Below are 22,104 nucleotides of genomic sequence, written 5' to 3'. Positions count from 1 at the left end.
AACCTCCCCTTCTAATCTTGTAATTATTCCACTCTTTGAAATAAAAGAAAGATTCTGTTTCACCCTGTTTTGGCCTAGAGGAGGTAATCCAAAATTGAGATATTTCTGGATATAAAAATCCTCCTAGTGTCTAAAATAGTTTCCCTTGAAACAGAAATTCAAAAAGAACTTTCCAATGTGCATTTGGATATAATTGAAAAGAAGTATAAAGGACCTTAGCCTAAGGGTCTAGATTTTCAGAAATTTTTGTCCAATTAAGGTTCCTATGGGCCAATAGGATCAATCCAAGTGTGGGGAGGAGATAAATCCAATTTATGAAAAAAAACCCCAAAAATGAGTAAATGCTCACATAAGATGAAGAGTTGACTAAGGACAAGGTTTATTAGTAAAAAAATATGAGTATTACTAAAAAAATGAGATATTTTGGGTATAATGATTCAATTTTGACACCTTGGTAATAAGGAGAAGGGGGCTTTTCAAGGAGGCACCTATTTCACATGTGTCATGGAGTTTTAAACTCAAAAATATTGTGATATTTTTATCTCTTCTCTCTCCTAGATCAAACCAAATCAAAAGAGAGCCATTAAATCTTGTCCAAATTCAGCCAAACTGAACCTGAAAAATTCTAGAAACTAGTTGGACTTGGTTAGAGGCCTCCCTCACCTATAAATAGATCCTTAGCCCTTTGTAAAAAAATATGAGAACCATACCATGCCAGTATTATACTGAAATAATGATATTTTCTATTATCCTCTAAAAATCCTCTACAAATTGAAGAGATTGGAGCTTCTCTCTCTCTCTCTTCAATTTTCCTTGGTGACTCCAACAACATACCAAACCAATTGGCCTCTATTGTGATTAAAGAATCAAGTAATTTAGGAGGTAAAGTGTGGATTATTGTCTTCTTTTTCTTAAATCTCCAAATGTTTCTCTTCTCAACCCCTCTCAAGCTTGAGAAGCATTAATTTGAATGGCTTTTGAATACTATTGAAGTTCTTTAATGTATTGTAATGAACAAATACATAAATTTTCATTTATGCTTAATTTATAATGGTTTTTAAGCATTTCTCTCTCTCCCCCAAAGAATGGTCATTCCTATGACCTATTTTCAATTCAAATGAAGCTTCTCATGAAGCATTTCTCTAATCTAAAAGTAATTTCTATGCTTTAGGGAGGCAACCTTGTTGACCGAGTTGAGGTTGACTTTCTTTGTCTACGCGCCATGGCATATCATATGCATGCATGGCATTGGCACCTCGCCTTTGAGCATAAGGAATGCCCATGTGGAGGTTCCATGTCAGTAAATATTTGCCACATGGCAAAGTGCTCGCCACCTCACCATCATTTTCTTAGTTTTTTTAAAATAAGTATTTATCATTAAATTTATTTTTTAAAAGAAAATTATAAATTAAATGTATGTAAATTTTATTTATTAAATGAGCAACAACATGGAAGAATCACTGCCCACTAAGAAGGAGTAAGAGGAACCACTGAGAGAACAAAAAAAAGAAAAGAGTAATTTTTAAATTTTATTTTTTGGGAGAAAACTTGAAATATGTATTATAAATAGGTTTAGAAAAAATTTAATATTATTTATTAAAAATGTAAATTTTATTTATTAACTAAGTAGTACATAAATATTTATGATTTAAAATAATTAATTAATTTATCATTTCTAAAAATTATCATTATCTTTTTATATATTTTCATTATTTTAAAAAAATTATTATTATATTTTTAAAAATTAAATAAATTGATAAAAATCTAGATTTTATCCATAATCTAATTTAACCAATGAAATGCTAACTAACTTAGTATATATAGCCTAAGTTTTTTGAGTCACCTCAATTCTTGGAGCTGGCTCCATTCCCACACGATGCCCATGCAATTGTTGCTCCACCCTCAGGCGCCACACCCATGAGGTGGACACTCCTATCTTCGATGCCTCTCCACCTTTTGGCATGCCCTTCGAATTTGGCACTTCTCTCTTGGGTGAGCCCACCACCATGAGGTAGCCACTCCTCCATTGGGTGCCTCTCCATCTTTGGGGCACCCTCCGAGCTTGCCAAGTTTTCCTCGCCTCTCTTGGGGCGACACCTATGAGCTTGGCACTCCTCCATTTAGTGCGGCTTAGAGCTTGATGCCACTCCTCCTTGAAGTGGTGCACATATGCTTCTCGTTGTTCCCACTCCTCCCTTCACCGACATTGTTAACCATGTGCTTGCCACTCCACCCTCCGGTGTCGTTCATGAGGCATCTTCTCATGGGAAATCCTTTTCCAGGTCTAGTACATGAAACCGTGCCAATTCTATCTTCAACAAGTACTTTGTTGACCTCGATGTGGCATCACAGTCTAGTGTGCTAAATGTGTGGCTATGATACTCGCATATGGCACAGTGTAGGGCCGCTTCTGCGATTTGCAACCCACGTTCAAGGAGGGCTGGGCTGGTGTGGTACAAACCCTGAGATAGGCCTACAGTGCACTCAAGTGTAAGATGCATGATGGATTGGCTGCTAGATGGGCACTTACAATGTTTGTTTCAAATAGTGTTCTACTAGGTACGCATCGCGCCACTTCTTGCATACTTCAGATTCGTCTCGTCAGGCACTTTATGCAGGGTTTTTGAGGAGACAGAGCTTAGACAATGGGCTTGAGGGTGCTCTATGGGCTATTAGTGGTCGTACACCTAGATGTAGTCATTTATTGGACCCTGAGATGAGGGCGACAATAATAGAGAGGTTTTGGGAGGAGCATTGTCGTGCATCATCAGAGTACAAGAAGGCATTGCGATAAAAGGTTCATCGTGGGGAGTACATAGTGCATAGTGCATGGGGTTTTGGGAGGAGCATTGTTGTGCATCATCAGAGTACAATAATAGAGAGTGCATCATCAGAGTACAAGAAGGCATTGCGATAAAAGGTTCATCGTGGGGAGTACATAGTGCATGGGGCTTGCTTCCTTGAGATGGCAAAGACAAAGTTGTACTTTGAGTTTAGGTCTTCACACCTTGAGATCACCGTCAAATCTAGTGTTCATTTGAGGCTTGCAAGCCTTGGTTTGTGCACTACTCGAGGCAGTGTGACACATGTTTTTGTAGGCACGCTGGATTTTAGATTTTGTATGATGCCTTTTGTGGCTTGTTTGGGCAGCATCAGTGGGTGGTGTCTTATAACTCAAGGGGTTTTATTCACTCGCTATTATGCCCACGGGAGCAGAGGATGCCATCTACCATATCAGATGGCTTGTGTCATGGGGACATGTACCTCATGTGGCAGCTTGGCCATGCTTCACTTGTGTAGTAAGAAGGATTCCTCGGTGACATGGCAATAGTATGAGTATGTGACAAATGGGCAGTCGAGGAGATTACAGCTAGTGGAGCACCATTTGGCACACGGTGAGTCCATGAGCACATTTACATCTTCTATCTATGACTACATACATCATGCTCATGTTGCCAAGTGGTAGGACCGTCAGTTTCGTGCCAACCTACAACAGTTTCCTAATGGTGTAGCTGTCTCTCTGGTTGACTTTGCAGAGAATTACACGTTCGCACCATAACAGGAGATTCAGACAGAGTACTACTTTTTGAGCAGGTATTACTTGAGACATTGCCTCTATTTCAATTTAAGGTCTTCTAGGTATTTTATATTGCTATTGTCTACGAATCTAACATTTCCCATTCTTGACTAGGTGGCCATCAATCGAGGAGATTACAGCTAGTGGAGCACCATTCGACACACGGTGAGTTCATGAGCACATTTACATCTTCTATCTATGACTATACATACATCATGCTCATGGTGCCAAGTGGTAGGACCATCAGTTTCATGCCAACCTACAACAGTTTCCTAATGGTGTAGTTGTCTATGTAATTGACTTTGTAGAGAATTACACGTTCGCACCCCAGCAGGAGATTAAGACGTAGTACTACTTGAGAAGTATTACTTGAGGCATTGCCTCTATTTCAATTTAAGGTCTTCTAGTTATTTTATATTGCTATTTTCTATGAATCTAACATTTCCCATTCTTGTGTGCTTATCTACGAATCTAACATTTCTCATTCTTGACTAGGTGGCCATCATGGTGTATATTAGTTATCGGCATAGAGCGGTAGTGGTGGATAGCACAAGCACCCTAGGGGAGCGAGTCAGCAGTGGATGGCATAGCAAGCACCCCAGGGGATCATCATTAGAGAGTATCACTTTTACATTAGTGATGATTGCTCTCACAACGCCCACTTTGTGTAGCATTGCTTCTATCATCATGATGACTTTTTGAGAGAGCATGGGGTCGCATGGACAAGGCAGCGGATATGGTCAAATGGATGTGGGGCACAGTTCAAGAGTACTTGTCAATTTTACTAGCTATATTCTTAGCATTGCTGCATGACAGGTTAACATGTAATTTGGAGCTTCTTTGAGAGAAGGCATGGAAAGGGGGAGCATGATGGTGTGGGTGTGTGTGTCAACATGCCCTCACGTCACCAGCTGCATCGTGATAGTGATGGCTATCAAGATGCACATCAGGTAGTGAATTGGTAAAATGCACATTTGACCACTGGTGCTTCCTCCTTCTTCCCTCAACGAGATTCCAGGATTGTGAGGAGGTTCTCCTTGTGTGGTGACAATAGTGTCCTTGATGGTGCTTGTAAAGTTTATAGGCGTGACAGTGTGTTGCCACCCAATCTTTTACACATAGTGCCCAAGGGGTCCCCTATGCAAAAACGAGCGAGTTTGGGTAGAACATCACACCCGTCCAACTCATGGGGGTGAAACTTTGCGAGTGGGTCCATGGAATACTACATCACCCATCGGCCATCAAATGGGCATGAGGCGTGTTGTCACCCCTTCTTTTTTGTATAGTACCCACCACGGGGTCCCCTATGCAAAAAAGAGCGGGTTTGGGTAGGACATCAAGCCTGTTCGAGGTCGTCCGAGGTCCGATGGGGGTGAAACTTTGTGATGATACCCGCTTTTTTTTGCAGTGCCCAAGGGGTCCCTTATGCAAAAAAGAGCGGGTTTGGGTAGGAAATCACGCCCCAATGTCTGATGGGGGTGAAACTTTGCAAGTTGTGAGTAGTCCTATGGACCCACTAACAAAGTTTTACCCCCATCGAATGCTGGATGGGTGTGATGTCCTACCCAAACCCGGTCTTTTTTGCATAGGAGACCCCTTGGGAACTATGCAAACAATAGGGGGTGGTAACACATTGTCACACCCATCCAGCATTTGATGGGGGTGAAACTTTACAAGTGGAGGGGAAGCAGTCCCATGGACACTGTCACAAAGTTTCACACCCCCATCTGACATTGGGACAGGTGTGATGTCCTACCCAATCCAACTCTTTTTTGCATAGGGGACCCCTTGGGTACTATACAAAAAGCAGTGGGTGGCAACACACCGCCGTCATGCCCATCCAACTATTGAAACATATGATGTAAAAGGTTAAGGATGAAAAGGAGAGGCAGTTGAGGTGTGAACACACTCAAATAAAGTGGTCATGTGGGTGGAAAATGGATCACCCTAGCCCTTGGTGAATCCTATATAAAGGAGGGCAGGAGACCCTACTTTTTGTAACACAAGAACAACATGAAGGAGAACGATATGCCAACTTTGGGGTGGCTGAAATAGAAATTAATATAAGAATCTTTTTATACATCTTGTGTCCTCTCTCAAGCTATGGAGTCTCCATGATGATTCTCAGTAAGTTGTTTATGCCTATTCATTCTTTTACACTTTGCTCTCCTCTTGTTTCCATTGCTTGCATGCTCTAGATACCCATGATTCTTAACATGGTATCCAACCATTCCTAAGGTTAAGATTCCCTTCATTCTCTCTCTCTCTCTCTCTCTCTCTCTCTCTCTCTCTCTCTCTCTCTCTCTCTCTCATAAACCATTCCCAAGTAAGAAGGTGGTGGTAGAAGAAGGAGAGGAGCTTCAAGTTAGTGAATGGCTATATTATCTATCTCTCCTATATCAATATAAAGTCTTATTCCACTATGAAGAAGATGTAGAGGTATTATCATCATCAGTTATGACACACAAGCTCATTGATTTCATTTAACAAAACCAAAGGTAGTATATATTCATTTGTATTGCATTCCTCAAATTTTGAATGGGTTTGTGCCATTTCTTAGTCTTCATGGTGCTCATATTGATTGTTAGTTGTATCTTTCATTGATGGGCCATCATGTATTTCTTCTTCAACATCTTGATGTTGAAATATACATTTAGATCAAGGAGAAACTTGTATTACATATACCACCAATTAGGATCTCTTTGGCCTAGATAAAACATAAGCTAAAAAGAAGAAACATAAATATCTATAAGAAAATATATAAAATATCTTCCTTTTATCTATTGATTTATCAAAATTGAAAATCAAGTACAAACCTGTTCACAATGTTGTGGTAGAATGTATGTGTCTCTTGAATCTTGCCATAATTTAGTTGAGTGAATTGCAAAAAATCCACTTGGATGCTTCTTGACGGTTGCTTGAGTACCTTTATATACCACTTTGAACCACTTAACATCAAAGATGAACACTTTGAAAGCTCTAAATCCAATCTCTAAGATGTCTTAAATCGTTTCACAATATTCAAGTTTCTCCACTACAATGTTATCATCTCTTCTATTAGCTCGACTATCTTGGTCAAAACTTACCATTACACCACAATCATATGTAATTCTCTTGGAGTCCATAGTTGGAGTACAAAAATGTCAACCTTCTTCTGACCACATTGCATGATACACTTTATATAGCAACTCAATCAAAAATCTTAAATATAGCTTATCTGTAAGTAATTTAGTATATTCAACATTATATATCTTAGCAAAATACAATATATGTTAGTTAAATATTAAAGCATATTTACTTACATGGTAGTCGCATCCCCTTGCATATTTACTTACATGGTAGTCGCATCCCCTTGCATACTCCCATTCTTCTCTTGTAATCTCCTCTCCCATCCTTTTGGCTTGCTCTAGGGTATCTCTAAGACATTCAATAATGAAATCCTTTGGAAGAGCCTTTAGGTTAGGTATGTGCCTTTGTGTTGATCTCTTAAATGCTCTTCTCTCCTCTATCCTTCTCTTTCTTTCATCTTCATATTTCACAGTCCACTTTTTCATCACAAAAGTGTTAAGAAGATAAAATATAATAACCTTTTTATGCATGGACTCATCCATCTTTTGAATTCGTCCTTTTCCAAAGTGTCACATGTGACACCATTCGTTCATCCTCATCATTATTATGCATGAATCTTAGCATAGATTTATGTATTTGTTTCAAATATTTTGAGATGTATATGAGGGATTCTTGCACCAACCAACCCTTTTTTATGCTTCCTTCTGGCCTCTCCCTTTACCTCACAAATCCCTTCAAGGTTCATGAAGCATTCAAAAAGAATATCCATCGGCTATGAACAATGGCAAATATAACCACCTCATCTACCAAATGTACTAGAAGGTGCAATTGACTTGTGAGTATGCTTTTTGGAAAGCTTTCTTTAATCATACACACTACCTCAATTGACTCAACTTGAGCCTTTTTAATGGAATCTCGAGATGAATCTCCTTTGACACTATCCACCTATTCAACAAAGGAAGAAATGATAAATCTCGGGGAGAGGGGAGGGGGTGTGGTCACTCGTAAATAAGTAAGCGTAGCACGTGAGTTTAACAAAAGGAGTTTTTAATATCCCTTTTTTACACATTTTCAACATACAAAAGGTACCATTTAAAGGGGGTATTCACAAGGTGTGTTTTATTCATGAAAAATTCACAAATAAGGGGTTTTTAAAGTAGGCCTTGAACGCACGTGATATAGAGTTTTTATATATAGTGAACCCCCCGAGTGATAAATTAAAGAAAAATAGATAATTTCAAAGCTATATATTATGCCAAAAGCACAAATCTATAGTTTTGACTAGATCTCACCTTGCCAATCCATCTAATTTATAGATGACATTCTAAGCTTTCTCTTCCCACCAATTGATCTTGGAAGTATGAACTAGTGTAATTGATTTTTGAAAACAATAAAAGATCAATATAGATTCCACACAACATAAATATGAAAGTGCCAAAAAATAGATATAGTTATGTACATACTTGCACCATCTTGTGCCAATCATGTGATTTGAGACCATACAATTGATGCTCACCCTTCTTCTTTGTTATTGTAAAGCATCATGCCATCAGTTTAACGATGGTTCACATACCATATGTCATTAACTCAGCAATGGATATTCGCATATCCATGGTTTGACATGGTATGTGAACCATATTTAAAAATGACAATCAACATTACATATGTCAAACCATGAGTATACATATTATCTCATAAGTTTATATACTAATCGAGGAATTGGCTTGAGGCATCATGTTGGCTAGCATTAGTTTAAAAGATTCCCTTTTTCTAATATGATCCAATGTGACTTGACATTTGTGCATACAAACATTCTTGCATCTTGCACATAAACAAGGAATTCTTCTTCACAACCACTTTGGACTCCTAATGGATGGTGACCCATTACTATCTGAACTAGTAAGTAGAAGACATTTGTATAGGGAAAAAAAGTGTATAAATTAAAAACTAAATATGAATACATGTACTAAATTTATTGGTGTCGATAGTATATGGAATGTTTTTCTCTCTAGAATTTTCCCAATGGCTCTATAAGCCTCTTCCTCTTCCTCTTCCTCTTCCTCTTTCTCCTTATTCATCACTACATGGCTATGGGATGATCTAATGAAGGTATTCTTCTCTTATGATTAACCCTTATGATTAATAGATTACATAATGAGATTAGGGTTAAAGTTTAGAGTACTAACCTTCTTTTAGCTTCTTCTCCCTCTCCTTTTTGTGGGCATGCTTAATGTGTGTTGGTATTTTCTATGTCTCTTATTTTTGGTAGATAGAGTTCATTAAATGTGTTACTAATTACTTTTTTAAATTTTATATTTTGTAGGTCTTGCAATAATCGTCTTCCTCTTCCTCTTCCTCTTTCTCTTTCTCCTTATTCATCACTACATGGCTATTATGTGACCTAATGAAGGTATTCTTCTCTTATGCTTAACCCTAATGATTAATAGAGTACATAGTGAAATTAGGATTAAAGTTGAGTGCTAACCTTATTTTAGCTTCTTCTCCTTCCCTTTTTGTGAGCATGCTTAATGTGTGTTGGTCTTTTCTATGTCTCTTATTTTTGGTAGGTAGAGTTCATTAAATGTGTTACTAATCACTTTTTTAAATTTTATGTTTTGTAGGTCTTGCACTAATCCTCTCCTTCGGCTTGACAATAAAGAGGTAAGCCATATTTTTCTTGTGATCGTTAACGCAAGCTCTATGTTTATTGCACCCTTGGGTGCCAGGTTTAGATTTAGCTTAGTGCATAAAGCTTATCCCTAAGCTTCATGCATAATCTTATGCATAAAGATTATGCATAAAGCCTTATGCATAGAGCTTATGCATGCTTTATGCTTTAAGCTTATGCATAAAGTCTTATGCCTAGAGCTCTATGCATGCCGTAAGCTCTACGCATAGAGCTTAATGCATGTTTAATGCATTGGCTTAAAGCATGTATAGAGCTTAATGTATGCTTTAAGATGCATAAATCTTTATACATAAAGCTTAATGCATGTCTTATGTATAGAGCTTAGGCTTTATTTATGCATAGAGCTTTATGCATGCTTAATGCATTAAGCTTAAAGCATGTGTAGAACTTATGCATAAATCTTAGTGCATAGAGCTTAATGCATGCATAAATCCTTATGCATAGATCAGCTTAATGTATACTTTAAGATTATGCATAAAGCTTTATGCATGCCTAAGCTTATGCATAAAGCTTTTTACATAGAGCTTAATGCATATCTTATGCATAGATTTTAATGCATTTAGATTAAAGCATGTATAGAGCTTAGGATTTATTTATGCATAGAGCTTTATGCATGCTTAATGCATTAAGCTTAAAGCATGCATAGAGCTTATACATAAAGCCTTATGCATAGATCTTAACGTATACTTTAACCTAATGCATAAAGCTTTGTGCATGCCTAAGCTTTATGCATAGAGATTAATGCATTAAGCTTAAACCATGTATAGAACTTATGAATAAAGCTTTAAGCATGCCTTATGTTATTTAAGCTTTATGTTTTTTACGTTAAGCATTCTTATATTATTTAGGTGAAAAAGGTCTACGTCCTATCTACATACGGTGACTCGAGTACCCCGAGCATCATTCCATCTTTTGAGATAAACTCTAATGTTCTTATTCTTTTCATTTATATTTATTGCACCCTTGGGTTTGTATCAAGGTTTTAATTTTTATATGCATTAAGCTTATGCCTAAGCTTAGAGCATAAAGATTATGCCTAAGCTTCATGTAAAAGCTTTATGCATGTTTAAGCTTATGCATAAAGCTTTATGTATATCTAAGCTTATGCATAAAGCTTTATGCATGCCTAAGCTTATGCATAAAAGATAGAGCTAATGTGTCAAGAAATATTATAGAGACTAAGCTCTGAAGCTAAACCCAAGCCCAAGAACACCTAATAAAGAAAGTTTCTCAAAACTAACAACGCTCCTCAACTCTCCCAAGACCAAGCCCAACAAGAAAAGGACATATGGCTAGAGTGTGCAACTATGTAATTATATGGAATGCGCAATGCAATCTTGTTTAAATATTTCTCCCATTGATAGGCTCAATGTTTATGCACAAGACAAATGAGTATTAAATAGAGATAATCATTTTTGCGAGACACAATCAAGACAAAATATGTATATCAATGCTAATATATTTATGTCACCACTTATAAAATTATTTTCATCGCACACTTTGTGACAATGAATAATCTTATTTGAATGTATTTTTATTAGCATATGAGAGTGTTGCAATTGATAATCAATGGTATTGAATGAAAATATCTTATCTCTAGCTTTCTTGGTAATAACCTAAAGATTTGCAAGCTCCTTCTTCTTGTTGATCTTTTTTGTTCCGTGCCGTGCTCATTTATTGCATTTCCTTTACCTCCAATGGGCACTCCAAGTGAGATCATCATCGGTGTGAGATAAATATTATGCGAGATACACATAACAGTCGTAAATGGACACGTGAGGACATAAAACATATATATGCATGCAATGCTCACACAATAACATGCTCTCGAGGCTCCAATAAAATGCAAGCTTAAAGCTTTATGCATAGAGCTTAATGCATGCTTTAAGCTCATGCATAAAGCTTCATGCATGCCTAAACTTATGCATAAAGCTTTAAGCTAATGCATGATTTAAGCTTATGCATTAAATCTCAATGTGTTTAAGCTTTATGCATAGAGCTTAATGCAAGCTTTAAGTTTATGCATTAAGTTTATGCATTAAAGCTCAATGCATAAGCTTATGCATAAGTTTATGCATAAAGCTCTATGCATGCATAGAGTATACATATAGTAGATATGTTTTTTAAGTCCTCCTTGCTCTATATACATAATAGTTATGTTTTTATGCTGTAGACATGTAGGGGAGGATCCAGACTTGAGAAGTCAAGCGGCCCATCGTTCGGTGTCCACGTTGATGATCTAAATATAGAGCGACTCTCACACTTGGCCACAACTCTATCACATCGGTATGGTAGAGAGAATATGTGGAACATTTTTGCTCCATCCTCAATTCCTCCCATAGTTAACCCTACACCTATGGGGATACTCCGATGGGTGGTTCTACTCATGGATTATGCACTCCTATGTCCTTATCCACTCCCATTGGAGGATCTAGTCCATTTTAGGATGTTGGGCCTTCTCATGCAGGTTGCAACTAGCCCACTCCCCTTTCTTCTCTGTGGCACCTAGTCCATGACCTCGTACCACATCCTCGTCAGATATAGGAGGTCTGCCTCTTCTCGTCGTCGTTCTAGTGGGGGTGGTTGTGGCTCTTATTTTGGGGATAGTAATAGATCTGCTTCCAATTTTCCACCAAAGGATATTCATGCACATGAGGTGGTTGATCTGAATGCCTATAACCGTACGACACTTCCTTACCGTGTGAGGACAGATGGGGAGTATCATTGAGGATAGCAAGGGAAAGCATGCCATAGCACACATGTATCATCTAGTAAATATAAAGTTCAAAAATATTTGGAGCATTTATTGGCGAAATCAAGATAATGCAAAAAAAACATTCTAAGTTTATTAAAGATAGAATTTCATGTGCCACACCCCGACTTATAGTTAATGACCTTAAGATCATGGATTGTATGCGAGGACATGTGAGTCATAGAAAGTCAACAATTGCTAAGGCTATCAAGTGTGGTGGCCTCAAGCCACTAGGAGAATCAAATAAAGATTGAAAGAAGACAAAAAAGACATACCGAGAAAACCCCGATTTATTTAGGCAACAAAGAGAAACGGCCCAAGTATGACAGCATAAAAGAGGCACTTCTCATCTTGGATCGGGTGGCTCAATTTATAGTATTTGAACCCATAACATTTTGTACTCAAAATTTTAGTTTTTCAAAGAATTTAAACTTATATAAACTGTTCTTTTTTAATGTGTGTTTAATGTAGGAAAATGTGGTAGATAGATCTCCTTCTTGTGAGGAGTACGACTATGTTTATCGTAATGGGATCTCAACTACGTTTAAATGGTTGCTGGGTGTCACTTTTGAACTATGACGCTATGCCCGCCCACTGTTACTTATTTGAACAAGTTTTAAAAGTTCATATTCTTTTGGTTTTAGAAACTTTTAGAAATTTTTCTTATTTGTATTTTAATATTGCTTAATCTTATGTGATATAGGAAGATGAAGAAGAGACAGTATGCAAGGAGGACGAGGATGACGACAATGATGATGATGAGGAGGAGGAGGAGGAGGGAGGATGAGTGAATTGGTATCATGGTGACCCCACATTAAGTACTAGTTATCAAGTGTTATTGGTATAGCTTAAGACCATGCTTGACGGGTGTATGTTGTTGAAGTGTAACATGTAGTGCCATGCTTGACGACTATGTGTGGTTGAAGTGAAACAAGTGGACTACACTAGATAACTACACACGGTCGAAGCATAACAAGTGGTTTATGTAAATGGCATGCCATGGACTACAACAACAAAAAGAGAGGGTAGGAGGGGGATAGCAGCATTTATAGCGTGGCTTTTATAAAGGGAACCAAAAAAGTGCCGGGGTGTAAGCATTGTTGTAAGTGCTACTATAAGCGCCGCTATGTTTTCGACATTATAAGCGTTGGTATAACTGACGCGATAAATGGGCGCTGGGAACAAATTTTTTTGGGACAAATTGGGGTATTATTCCCAATCTACCCCATTTTAATTCAATATGTCAAACAAATGAGAGATCCAAATTTTATACACAAACATATCAAAATACATGTAAAAAATAACTCAAACATATAATAACTAAAACAAGTGAAACACACATTTGAAATATATTGTATTAAATCCAAAATACCAAGGAAAGCAAGTTACATCGAGTATGAAATGCAAAATGCCATAGAAGACGAGTTACATCTTGTATTAAAGCCAGAATGCGATGATAGGCAAGCTATATCGAGTCTCGAGTTACATAACATGAAATACGCAAAGACAAAGGTAAAACACATCATGATAAAGTAGGCCGGTCTCTACTAGCGTCCGGGCATCCCCATTCGGCTAAAGGGTGGATATTATGTAACACTGTCATATAGTCTTGCACAAGCAAGTCTACATAATCCATCCTAACCATCTTACCATATTTAGCCACCATCCAATGTCCAAACTGAGAGCTGCAAGAGGGTGCCTAGGTGCCTCCCAAATGGCTACTCCTCATATAGGGGGACTTAGAAAATAGAGCACATCCATCACCCCCACAGTAACAATACAAGGGTGGAGCATTGAACAAATGCTTTTCTAACATAGTCCATGGCAGCACCAGATATGTTCAAGTCCAGATCTTACCTAAGCCTTTGCTAAAATAGAAAAAATTATCGCCTTAAAGCCCCAAATACAACGTGCACTAGTTCCTTCATCACATCCTCACTCTGTTGTCACACTTGAATGCTTCCTTTGCTAAAGGGGTGAAGGTAGATCTTCCATCACGATCAATCACATAAGCGGTGGATATAGAGAAGAAGATCATGCAAGAGAGATCCCTATTTAATCAAAGCTATCTAAGCAAGCATCCATCAAGTAAAAAAAGGTTCATTAGAACACTTGAGTAAGAGGGTAAGAAGAAGAGGGAGAGATCACAAGTATTCTATTGACTTACATACGACGAATGGCTAGCTTGCACACTAGGCCGAACAAAACTTAAACTAGTCTTGGGCCACTAGTTCTAGTTATCAGTATGTACACAAAGTTGGTAACTTTCAAAGATGGCTTCCATTACACATGGGTAAGATGGCAAAGTGCCTTACGATGGGTTGGGCAGGTAAAACCATGTTAACCTTACAATGAGGCAATGAGAAAGGAATATAGCATAAATATAATAGTAAAAGTGTGGAGGGATGGAGGAGAATGGGAGGATGAGTAGAGAAGAGGAGAGGAAGAGAGATGGAGGCGAAGGTGATATTTATATTGGTTACTTTATTGCTCGATTGGCATAGTTCATGAAAGTGTAAATCTTAGGTTGGATAATGGAAGTGAGCTGGTGGTGGTCAGGCAGATTTTGAGATGCTCGACTTTGGGCATTGATGACAGATAATTATTTCATTGTGTCGTTTACTCTATTTTAGATGTAGTGTCCATTCTATTTATTAGCATCAAATAATTATTTTCATAGAGCATGTGAGGGCATTTATATTTTGATGAAAAGGATGTAAATATTATTGGGTCAAAGGTTATCACCCAATTTTGAGAAAAGATTCGCATATAAGCTATTTTTGTATCAAGAGCTATTTTGAGCCCCAAAAGCTATTTCAATTAGAATACACTATGAGAAAGAGTGGGCTCACTCATGCATGGACCTAATCTTGAGTATTGTGCATTGTGCAATGTTTATTTTCTTGGTATTGTGTAATTTAATATGCTTGGGGCTTTGTCTCTCAACATTGGTGGCGTATCAAAGCCATTGAAAGGTCAAATGATTGAAGAAAATTTAAAGAAAAAGGCCTAAGGTTGAAGGATTTCAAGGATTTACACATACATTGGGGAGAGGGGACCACAGACATCCATATGACTGCCTGCCCCTAACCTAAGACCAGTCATTTGGATTAGACCAGACATATCCAAATGACTGCACCCCCTCTAACATAGGCCCACATATGATCCATATGATAGCACCAAAGTGCCCGGAATGAGACTTGAAGCCTCTGCAAGCAACAGCTTGCCACAGAACATTGCATGTCAGGGCACGGAAGTGCGCATTATGGGACTTGAGCTTAACTTGGGATCTCTTGGTTGAAACCCTGTCCTGCATCAGGCCAGCAACACTAGTGGGAGCTAAATAGCACTGCAGGCAGCAACAGCTTCCAGCCTTCTAGTTTTTTACCACTTATTTGCTTTTCTAAACAGTAACAAGTCACAAAAAGCAAGTGCAAACGCATGTAACAATAATACATCAATGTAAGAAACTGTATATGCTACTACAATAAAACATAGCATGATTTGCATGGCCAGTAACTTGGTGGAGGTGAAGCGTCTTGCCTCCCAAAATGAGAACCCTGGCGCCAACCTACACCTACTGTGGATGCACTATAAGAGTAAATAAAATATTATTTGCAGAAAAGAATACAAGCTTTTAAATAAAGCCAGGCCTTACAATGGCAGCACCATTAATGTCAAGGGAGACTTGAAAGGGGCAAAATTTCAGCAAAACCTTGTATTCTGCCGTGTTTGGAAGTGGGTTTATCTACAACAAGTCATGCCTACTAGCATGACCAAAAAAATATGTGAAGAAATGTGTTCCTTAAAACCCATATGCAAAAAGGTGTCATCCTCTATAACCATCTGAAAGAATCTTATTTACAAAACGACAATTTGGTGTTGGAAGGTGCTGACGTTGTGGCTACAAATCTGCTCTGAATTATAGAGACTGCATGGCAAGCAATTGTGGACTCTGGTGCTGACCCCATAGCCCATCACGCCTCAACGTCTGTGCCCAAGAGCTGTCTCCCTGACCTCCAAAGTAGTCCCTCATTCTCCAATTCACTGGTGACAGACCGTCTAAGTTGCTTCTGTTTGCAATTTCAGCCAAGGAATCAACCTTCTCCTCACCCACTTTAACATCCACAAGCTTCTCAGATAATAAAGGGAGATCCACAGGCACGTAGCCATAGCCGTAGCCGTACCCATCACCATGGCCGTAGCCTGCCTCATCCTCTTCTTCATCCAATGGTGCTGGCAAGTTCAGGTCTATGCATATGCTGTCGTCCTCTAACAGCTTTGTTTGCTCTCTTCCAATCAAGGGCGAGCTCAGCTGCCTGTCGTTGTTGGATGCCACACTGGCCGTGTGGTCTGCAGTTTTTCCCCCCGTCCAGTGGCATCTCTTGTGCCCACCAAGTGCCTGACCCGTCGGAAAAATACGGAGGCAGATAGAACATTCATGGCCACCCTTGATGTTCCTGTTCTTCTTTTTCTCCTCCCTGCTGCCAGTGACCCTCGCCCCCTCATATTTCACCATATGCGGAGGAGCTCCAAGTTGCCATTCATTAAGCTCAAAATCTTCTTCTGTGCTGTCCTCACAACCACTCGCAACAGGCACCTTCTCTCTAACGTAGCAACCCTTCATCTTCTTATGGCTTGCTCTGTGCCCTCCCAGAGCTTGAGGAGAGTTGAAGCACTTCTTGCAAGTGCTGCACTCATACTTGATACCACTGCTGCTGGCAATCATCGAGTTCCTTGCATCTCTCCCATCAAGTTGATCATCCTCTTCTGCCTCCAAGCCGTCAACTTCTTCAAATCCAGCTTGCTCTGAGTCTGAGTCTTCTTGAACTCCGGCAGAGTCAAAGAAAGCAGGCCCTGCTTCCGTTTGTCCAGCAGAGAGCAGAAGAAGACAGCAAGCTAAGTCAACTTCATCACAAGCTTGCTGATGCTTTTCAACGTCTTTTTCCTCCTGCTCCCCTCTAACCTCCATAGATGATGTGGTTTCCGAGGTCAATACAGTCTCAGGGGTGGAGCTCATCTGCTGAGAACCTGATGGTCGTCTTCGTTTGGTACGCTTGCCGGTCCGCCAAGGAGCTGTGGTAGTCCAATTCTCGAAGGTGAGCTCTCCCATCGCAGTGTGTAAACTGCGTTCCTCCTGCTGCTTGACGGGCTCTTCTGCTTTTTGCATTTGTGAAGCCCCTTTGATCTTAAAGCAAATTTCTGGATTTTCTTCTTTATCTTCTGCTGCTGTTGCTGCTGTTTCCTTGTCTTCAAGGACAGATTGAAGCTCAATCTCTGATTCTTCATCAAAGCTGCTCACAGCCGGGGGCTTCTTCATGACGAATCTTATTGCCCCCCTTTGTGGCTCTGAAGTAGTTTTTGGAGGCTGAATGCCCCTCCATTCTCTCTCGGGATGGTTCCTCATGTGCCCGCACAGAGCTTTCTGAGACCCGAAATCCTTACCGCACACAGGGCAAGAGAAATTCCTAGCTCTATCCGAAGACGGAAAGCTCAACCGTCTCGCCGTCATGATGGCCGCGCTGGCTGCCAGATTCTCCAGACCGTCGAATTCTTGATCTGTCAAACGTCGGCTCCGCTTCGGATTGTGCCTTAGCTCGTAAAGCGGGTAATTCCTCTTGCTCTCTGAGCTCCCATCGCCAAGAAGCTCTCTGTTCTGCTGAGCTTCGGGATTGCTAATAAACTCCACGCTGCCGGGCTCCTTGCTGTGCGAGCTCGAAATCATTCTGAATTGATCACCGCAGAAGAGCTTCTCATCGTCATAACCACTCTCTAAGCTCACAGTTGCACCTGCGACCTCAAATCCCCTTTCTCCTTCTTCTTCTTCCTCCTCCTCCTCCATAAACGGTTCTTCACATTCCCCTTCCAAGCTTTTGTCAGGTAAGACCTTGCTGCTCTGCATACCAGATCCCCCCTCTTCGAAACCAGAATCACGATCTTGCTCAACAGAATTGCAATTTTCAATCAAGAAAACCTTACCAAGATGCTTTCGATCGTTGTCGTTTCCCTCAGTTGCACGACCGTGCACTCTCATGTGGCCTCCCAGAGCTCGGCCAGAGGGGAATTCTTTGGAGCAAACGCGGCAGACCAGCGAGAAATTTCCGGAAGAAGCCATGATTCTCTTTCTGCTCCGATCTAATTCGCCGGAAGGGGGTCTTTGACGCTTCTTGCTGACTTTATCAGCTCGGTACTCAGCTCGGCCATACTGGGAATCGTCGGCGTGAGGGGGCTGAGTTTGCAGGACGCTAGAGCCCCGCTGTGTGGCTTGCCAGGATTCTGGAAAGGTGTGGAGCAACTGGAGGAGCTGCTGTCGATGGTATTCGTCTGGGTCGGCGGCCATAGCCAGAAAGGGAAGGAAAGAGGGGTGAGAGCTAGGGTAAGCGAAAGGAGAAGGAAGGGGTGGAGAAACAGAAAGGAGGGAAAGAGAGTAAAGCTATTTTGGGAAGGCAAAGAGGGGGGGGAAGCTAAAGAGGTGAGGCAAAGAGCAGAACAGAAGAGCGAAGCTATGGAGAAAAGGCAAGCTATGAAGACACAGAGATGGAAAGAGAGAGAGAGGACTGCACACAGAGAGAGAGAGAGGGGGGGGTCACGGTTATGGCGAAGCACAGGCCGAGAGGGGCGGCATGCACACAGGGAAGCTTCTCCTTGGTGACTTCTTCGTCTACTAAGAGCGTGCCTACGCCCATATTTATTAGAGAAATGGAAGGAAATATCATAATTCCGATAAAAAGCTGCCCGCAGAAAAAGCAGACACCCCAAAAAAGAGCGAGAAAAAGCACTTTGCGTTTTTTCGTGCTGCCAGCGTGGCGGGTCGACGAGGTTCACGCGCAGTGGTCGGTAGGGCCTCTGCCAGCTAGGCACTTTTCTCGCTGCCAACAGGGCGTCGGCCGATTGCGGCAGCGCAGCCAAGAAGGTCGGGTCAAACCCCCTAACTCGCGGTTATGGTGTGCCCTAGGTGTACGAGTTTCCCGTACACTATAGTGAGTAGCCCGCGGGGCTTTTCCACGTCGGCTCTTTGCGTTGCGTCATCGCTTCCCTCTCTTGCACGCCACGTGTCTCTTGCCCGGCCGCCGGTAGGGAAAAACTGGGCGTCTGGGGCTTGGGCCCCGCTTGGCCACAACGTGAGCTATTTTTAAGAATAACCGCACGGGGGTGGGCGCACGTGGGGCCACTTCGTGCGTCCGCTCCTTTTGTCTTTCTTCATTCACCCCCGGCCGGCCAAATGGGAAAGTGGCTCAAAAGAGCATTCCTACCCTCACGACGACAAAGAGGAAAGGACGGACAAAGAGGAATAGTAGTAAGAATTGATTCTAATCCTATCGGTTTAATGCCATCAAACATTAATGTACTCATCTCCAAATCCAAAAAATTTAGAGCATCATGTAAGAATGATTCTTTTTTCTTCTTTTTTTTTGGGGGGGGGGGGACAAGATATATGAGTTTGTTACTGGGTGATTGACTTGTTGTAAAGTTTTTCATGTAAGAATGGTTCTAATCCAAGGCCTCTTTCTCCAAACCTACTTGTTTTCTCTTTAGGGCCTTGCCAATAATGTAGATAATAGAGTTTTTAACAATTCTTAGGAATCAAACCTAATTTTTATAATTAAGTTCAAGTCATAATAAAGAAGGTAAAAAAGATATCATGTGGAAAGTCATCATAGATGGCTTGTAAAAATTCCTCCAAGGTAGCCCAAGTCTTGTTACCAAACTTGTGTTAAAAAGCTCACGGACAAGCTGCATTAAATAGTCCTGGACAAGCTAACTTGGACATGTAAAAGGCCTATTAGTCAATCTCACATGAATACTCAGCTTTAGGTCACAAGGTTTTCAATTCTTAAAGAAATATGTGATCTTATAGTTTTAGCACAGTCCATTATCCAAAGACTCGTGCCAATTCCAATAGGTAATAGTGTAACTTTGAATCCTTTCATTTAGCACAAGCTTTGTGATAGGATGTGAAAGGCTATGTAATTATGTTTTTTCTTACATGTGCCTTTTTGGGAAAAAGATGTAGTATAAAACCTAGCACATGAATGCTATCTAAAATGCTGGTTTACATAAGGTTGCTTGGGAAAATGGTGTAATGTAGCCTTGGACAATGAGCTATTTATTCAAGAAGTTTCCATGATGTAGTGCTAAGATCGTCATTATTTTGAATCTTTTACAGATATATAACTTGCTATTTAAAGACGAAAATTATTGGACTATTTCATAGAGGGGCATGGGTAATACGATACAATAGGAACGTACAAGGTTCTTCCTACAATTCATCGAAGGTGTAGCACCTTCGCTTTTTCAACTTGGTTAGAGCTTTCAAAAACTCCATAACCTACCATATTTTACTTTTCTCATATTACACTTTACTCGTTTTTTTTCCCTCTTTGGGCTCTCCCTCCAACATTTTAAATCCATGGAACTTTAAGGGCTATGGGGTTAAAGAAAAACACATGGTAGCCTTCCAAGTGTTGTGGGAATGAAGTGATAATCATCATACCGATCCAAGCTCTAATTAACAGCTTCATCTCTAAAATAGAACCTAAGGTGCCCCAAAGTTTTCACCCTGAAAACAAAGAAGCTTACTTCATAAATGGGGAATTACCAAATTTTATTAACATGCCCCTAAACCAAGTCCAATTTATAAGGAAGGGTTGTAATTACACATGTAAAAGTGGACATGTAGAAACACTGTCCTTTTTTGTACCAACATTTGCACTACAATCATATGCCCCTCTTCATGATCTTATCACATAACTTCCTTAAAGACATGAGAAGGTAGTGGAGTTAGATAGTCAAAGATGGGGAAGCTCTTACACATCCTAATTGTCACACATCAATCATAATATATGAGAACACTTAGAATCATGAGCATCATATATAGATACAATACAATTAGAAATCCATTCTTTACAATGATACTCTCAACCTCCTTAGGAGTTAGGCACCATGACCCCTTCAATAGGAACCACAAACTTACTCTAAACCTCCTTATTAGGAGTTAGGAGTTAGGAGTTAGAAGTCAGGACCCCTTCAATGGAAACCACAAACTTACTTAACATCTCTACTTTAACTGACTCCTAAACCTCCTTAGAAGTTAGGAGTCAGGACCCCTTCAATGGGAACCACAAACTTACTGAACATGTCTACTTTAACTAACTCCTAAACACAAGACTTGGTGGTAATAAAAATGCAATTTCAGCAAAGCCTCAAATCATTACCACTACATCATCGATTGTGCACAAATGATGCCATTTTCTTTCTTTGTATAAGCAAATGCATGGCTTGGTTTCCTTTGCATTTAGCATTGTTTCTATCCAAATTTATTCACAACATAGAATTTCATATTTTGTTGTAACATAGAGTAGAAGAAATATACATTTTATACATAATTTTTTATAACTTTGCTCTTTTTATGCAATGGAGTGGCTGTATTAAAAAATATCCTAGTTTGATTTTAACTTTCTAGCAAATTTTAGTACATATTTTACATCATAGAAAATGTAAAGCTTGTTTTCTTTTGAGCCATTACATAGAAATATGGTTACTTTAATTAATATATTATTTTGAAGTGTGTTTTTTATATATTTGTGTGGTATGATACCCTCAACACCCACTCTTAACATTGTGTCTTCACATTACGATGGGACTACTTTTTGAAGGTTGTGTTAGTCTATACTACTTCATGCCTCTAGTGAATATGGCATTGTTTATAAATTGCTTCAATTTTTGTTTGCTTTTAAGAACTTAGGAAGCAAATGTACAATGGAAATGGTAGGGCAAGGTAACATAAAACTTGAGAGGATATCCAGATGTAGAAACTTTATAGCTTTGAAAATTGAGCATCAAGGTGGACACTCAAGCTACTATGAAGATCGATATTGTTTAGAACATTCAATGTAACAATATTTTCAAGCAAGACGATTCACTTGAAAATGTTTGGCTTGAGAAACACGGACAAGCTATTGAAGTGACATGGTCATGTGGGTAGTGTACAAACCAATAAAATTCAGTATTTCAAGA

The 22,104-nt window shown here is 39.7% G+C and overlaps 1 protein-coding gene across 1 annotated transcript; it reads right to left on the bottom strand.

The window, feature by feature from the left end:
- Positions 1-15,790: 15,790 nt before the first annotated feature.
- On the bottom strand, positions 15,791-18,819 carry LOC147620463 (uncharacterized). The gene has a single exon (XM_086824688.1). It carries the CDS (start codon positions 18,425-18,427, stop codon positions 16,010-16,012), a length of 2,418 nt encoding a protein of 805 aa, XP_086680814.1. The 5' UTR covers positions 18,428-18,819; the 3' UTR covers positions 15,791-16,009.
- Between the last annotated feature and the right edge of the window lie 3,285 nt (positions 18,820-22,104).

Source organism: Cibotium barometz, chromosome 31 (genome assembly GCF_041138505.1).
Source record: "Cibotium barometz isolate CiBa-2024 chromosome 31, ASM4113850v1, whole genome shotgun sequence".
In the NCBI taxonomy this organism is placed as follows: Eukaryota; Viridiplantae; Streptophyta; class Polypodiopsida; order Cyatheales; family Cibotiaceae; genus Cibotium; species Cibotium barometz.
This window is presented reverse-complemented; position numbering and strand designations above follow the sequence as displayed.

Coding starts and splice junctions, on each gene's coding strand:
- LOC147620463 (XM_086824688.1), bottom strand. CDS start 18,427: ATGGCCGCCGACCCAGACGAATACCATCGACAGCAGCTCCTCCAGTTG.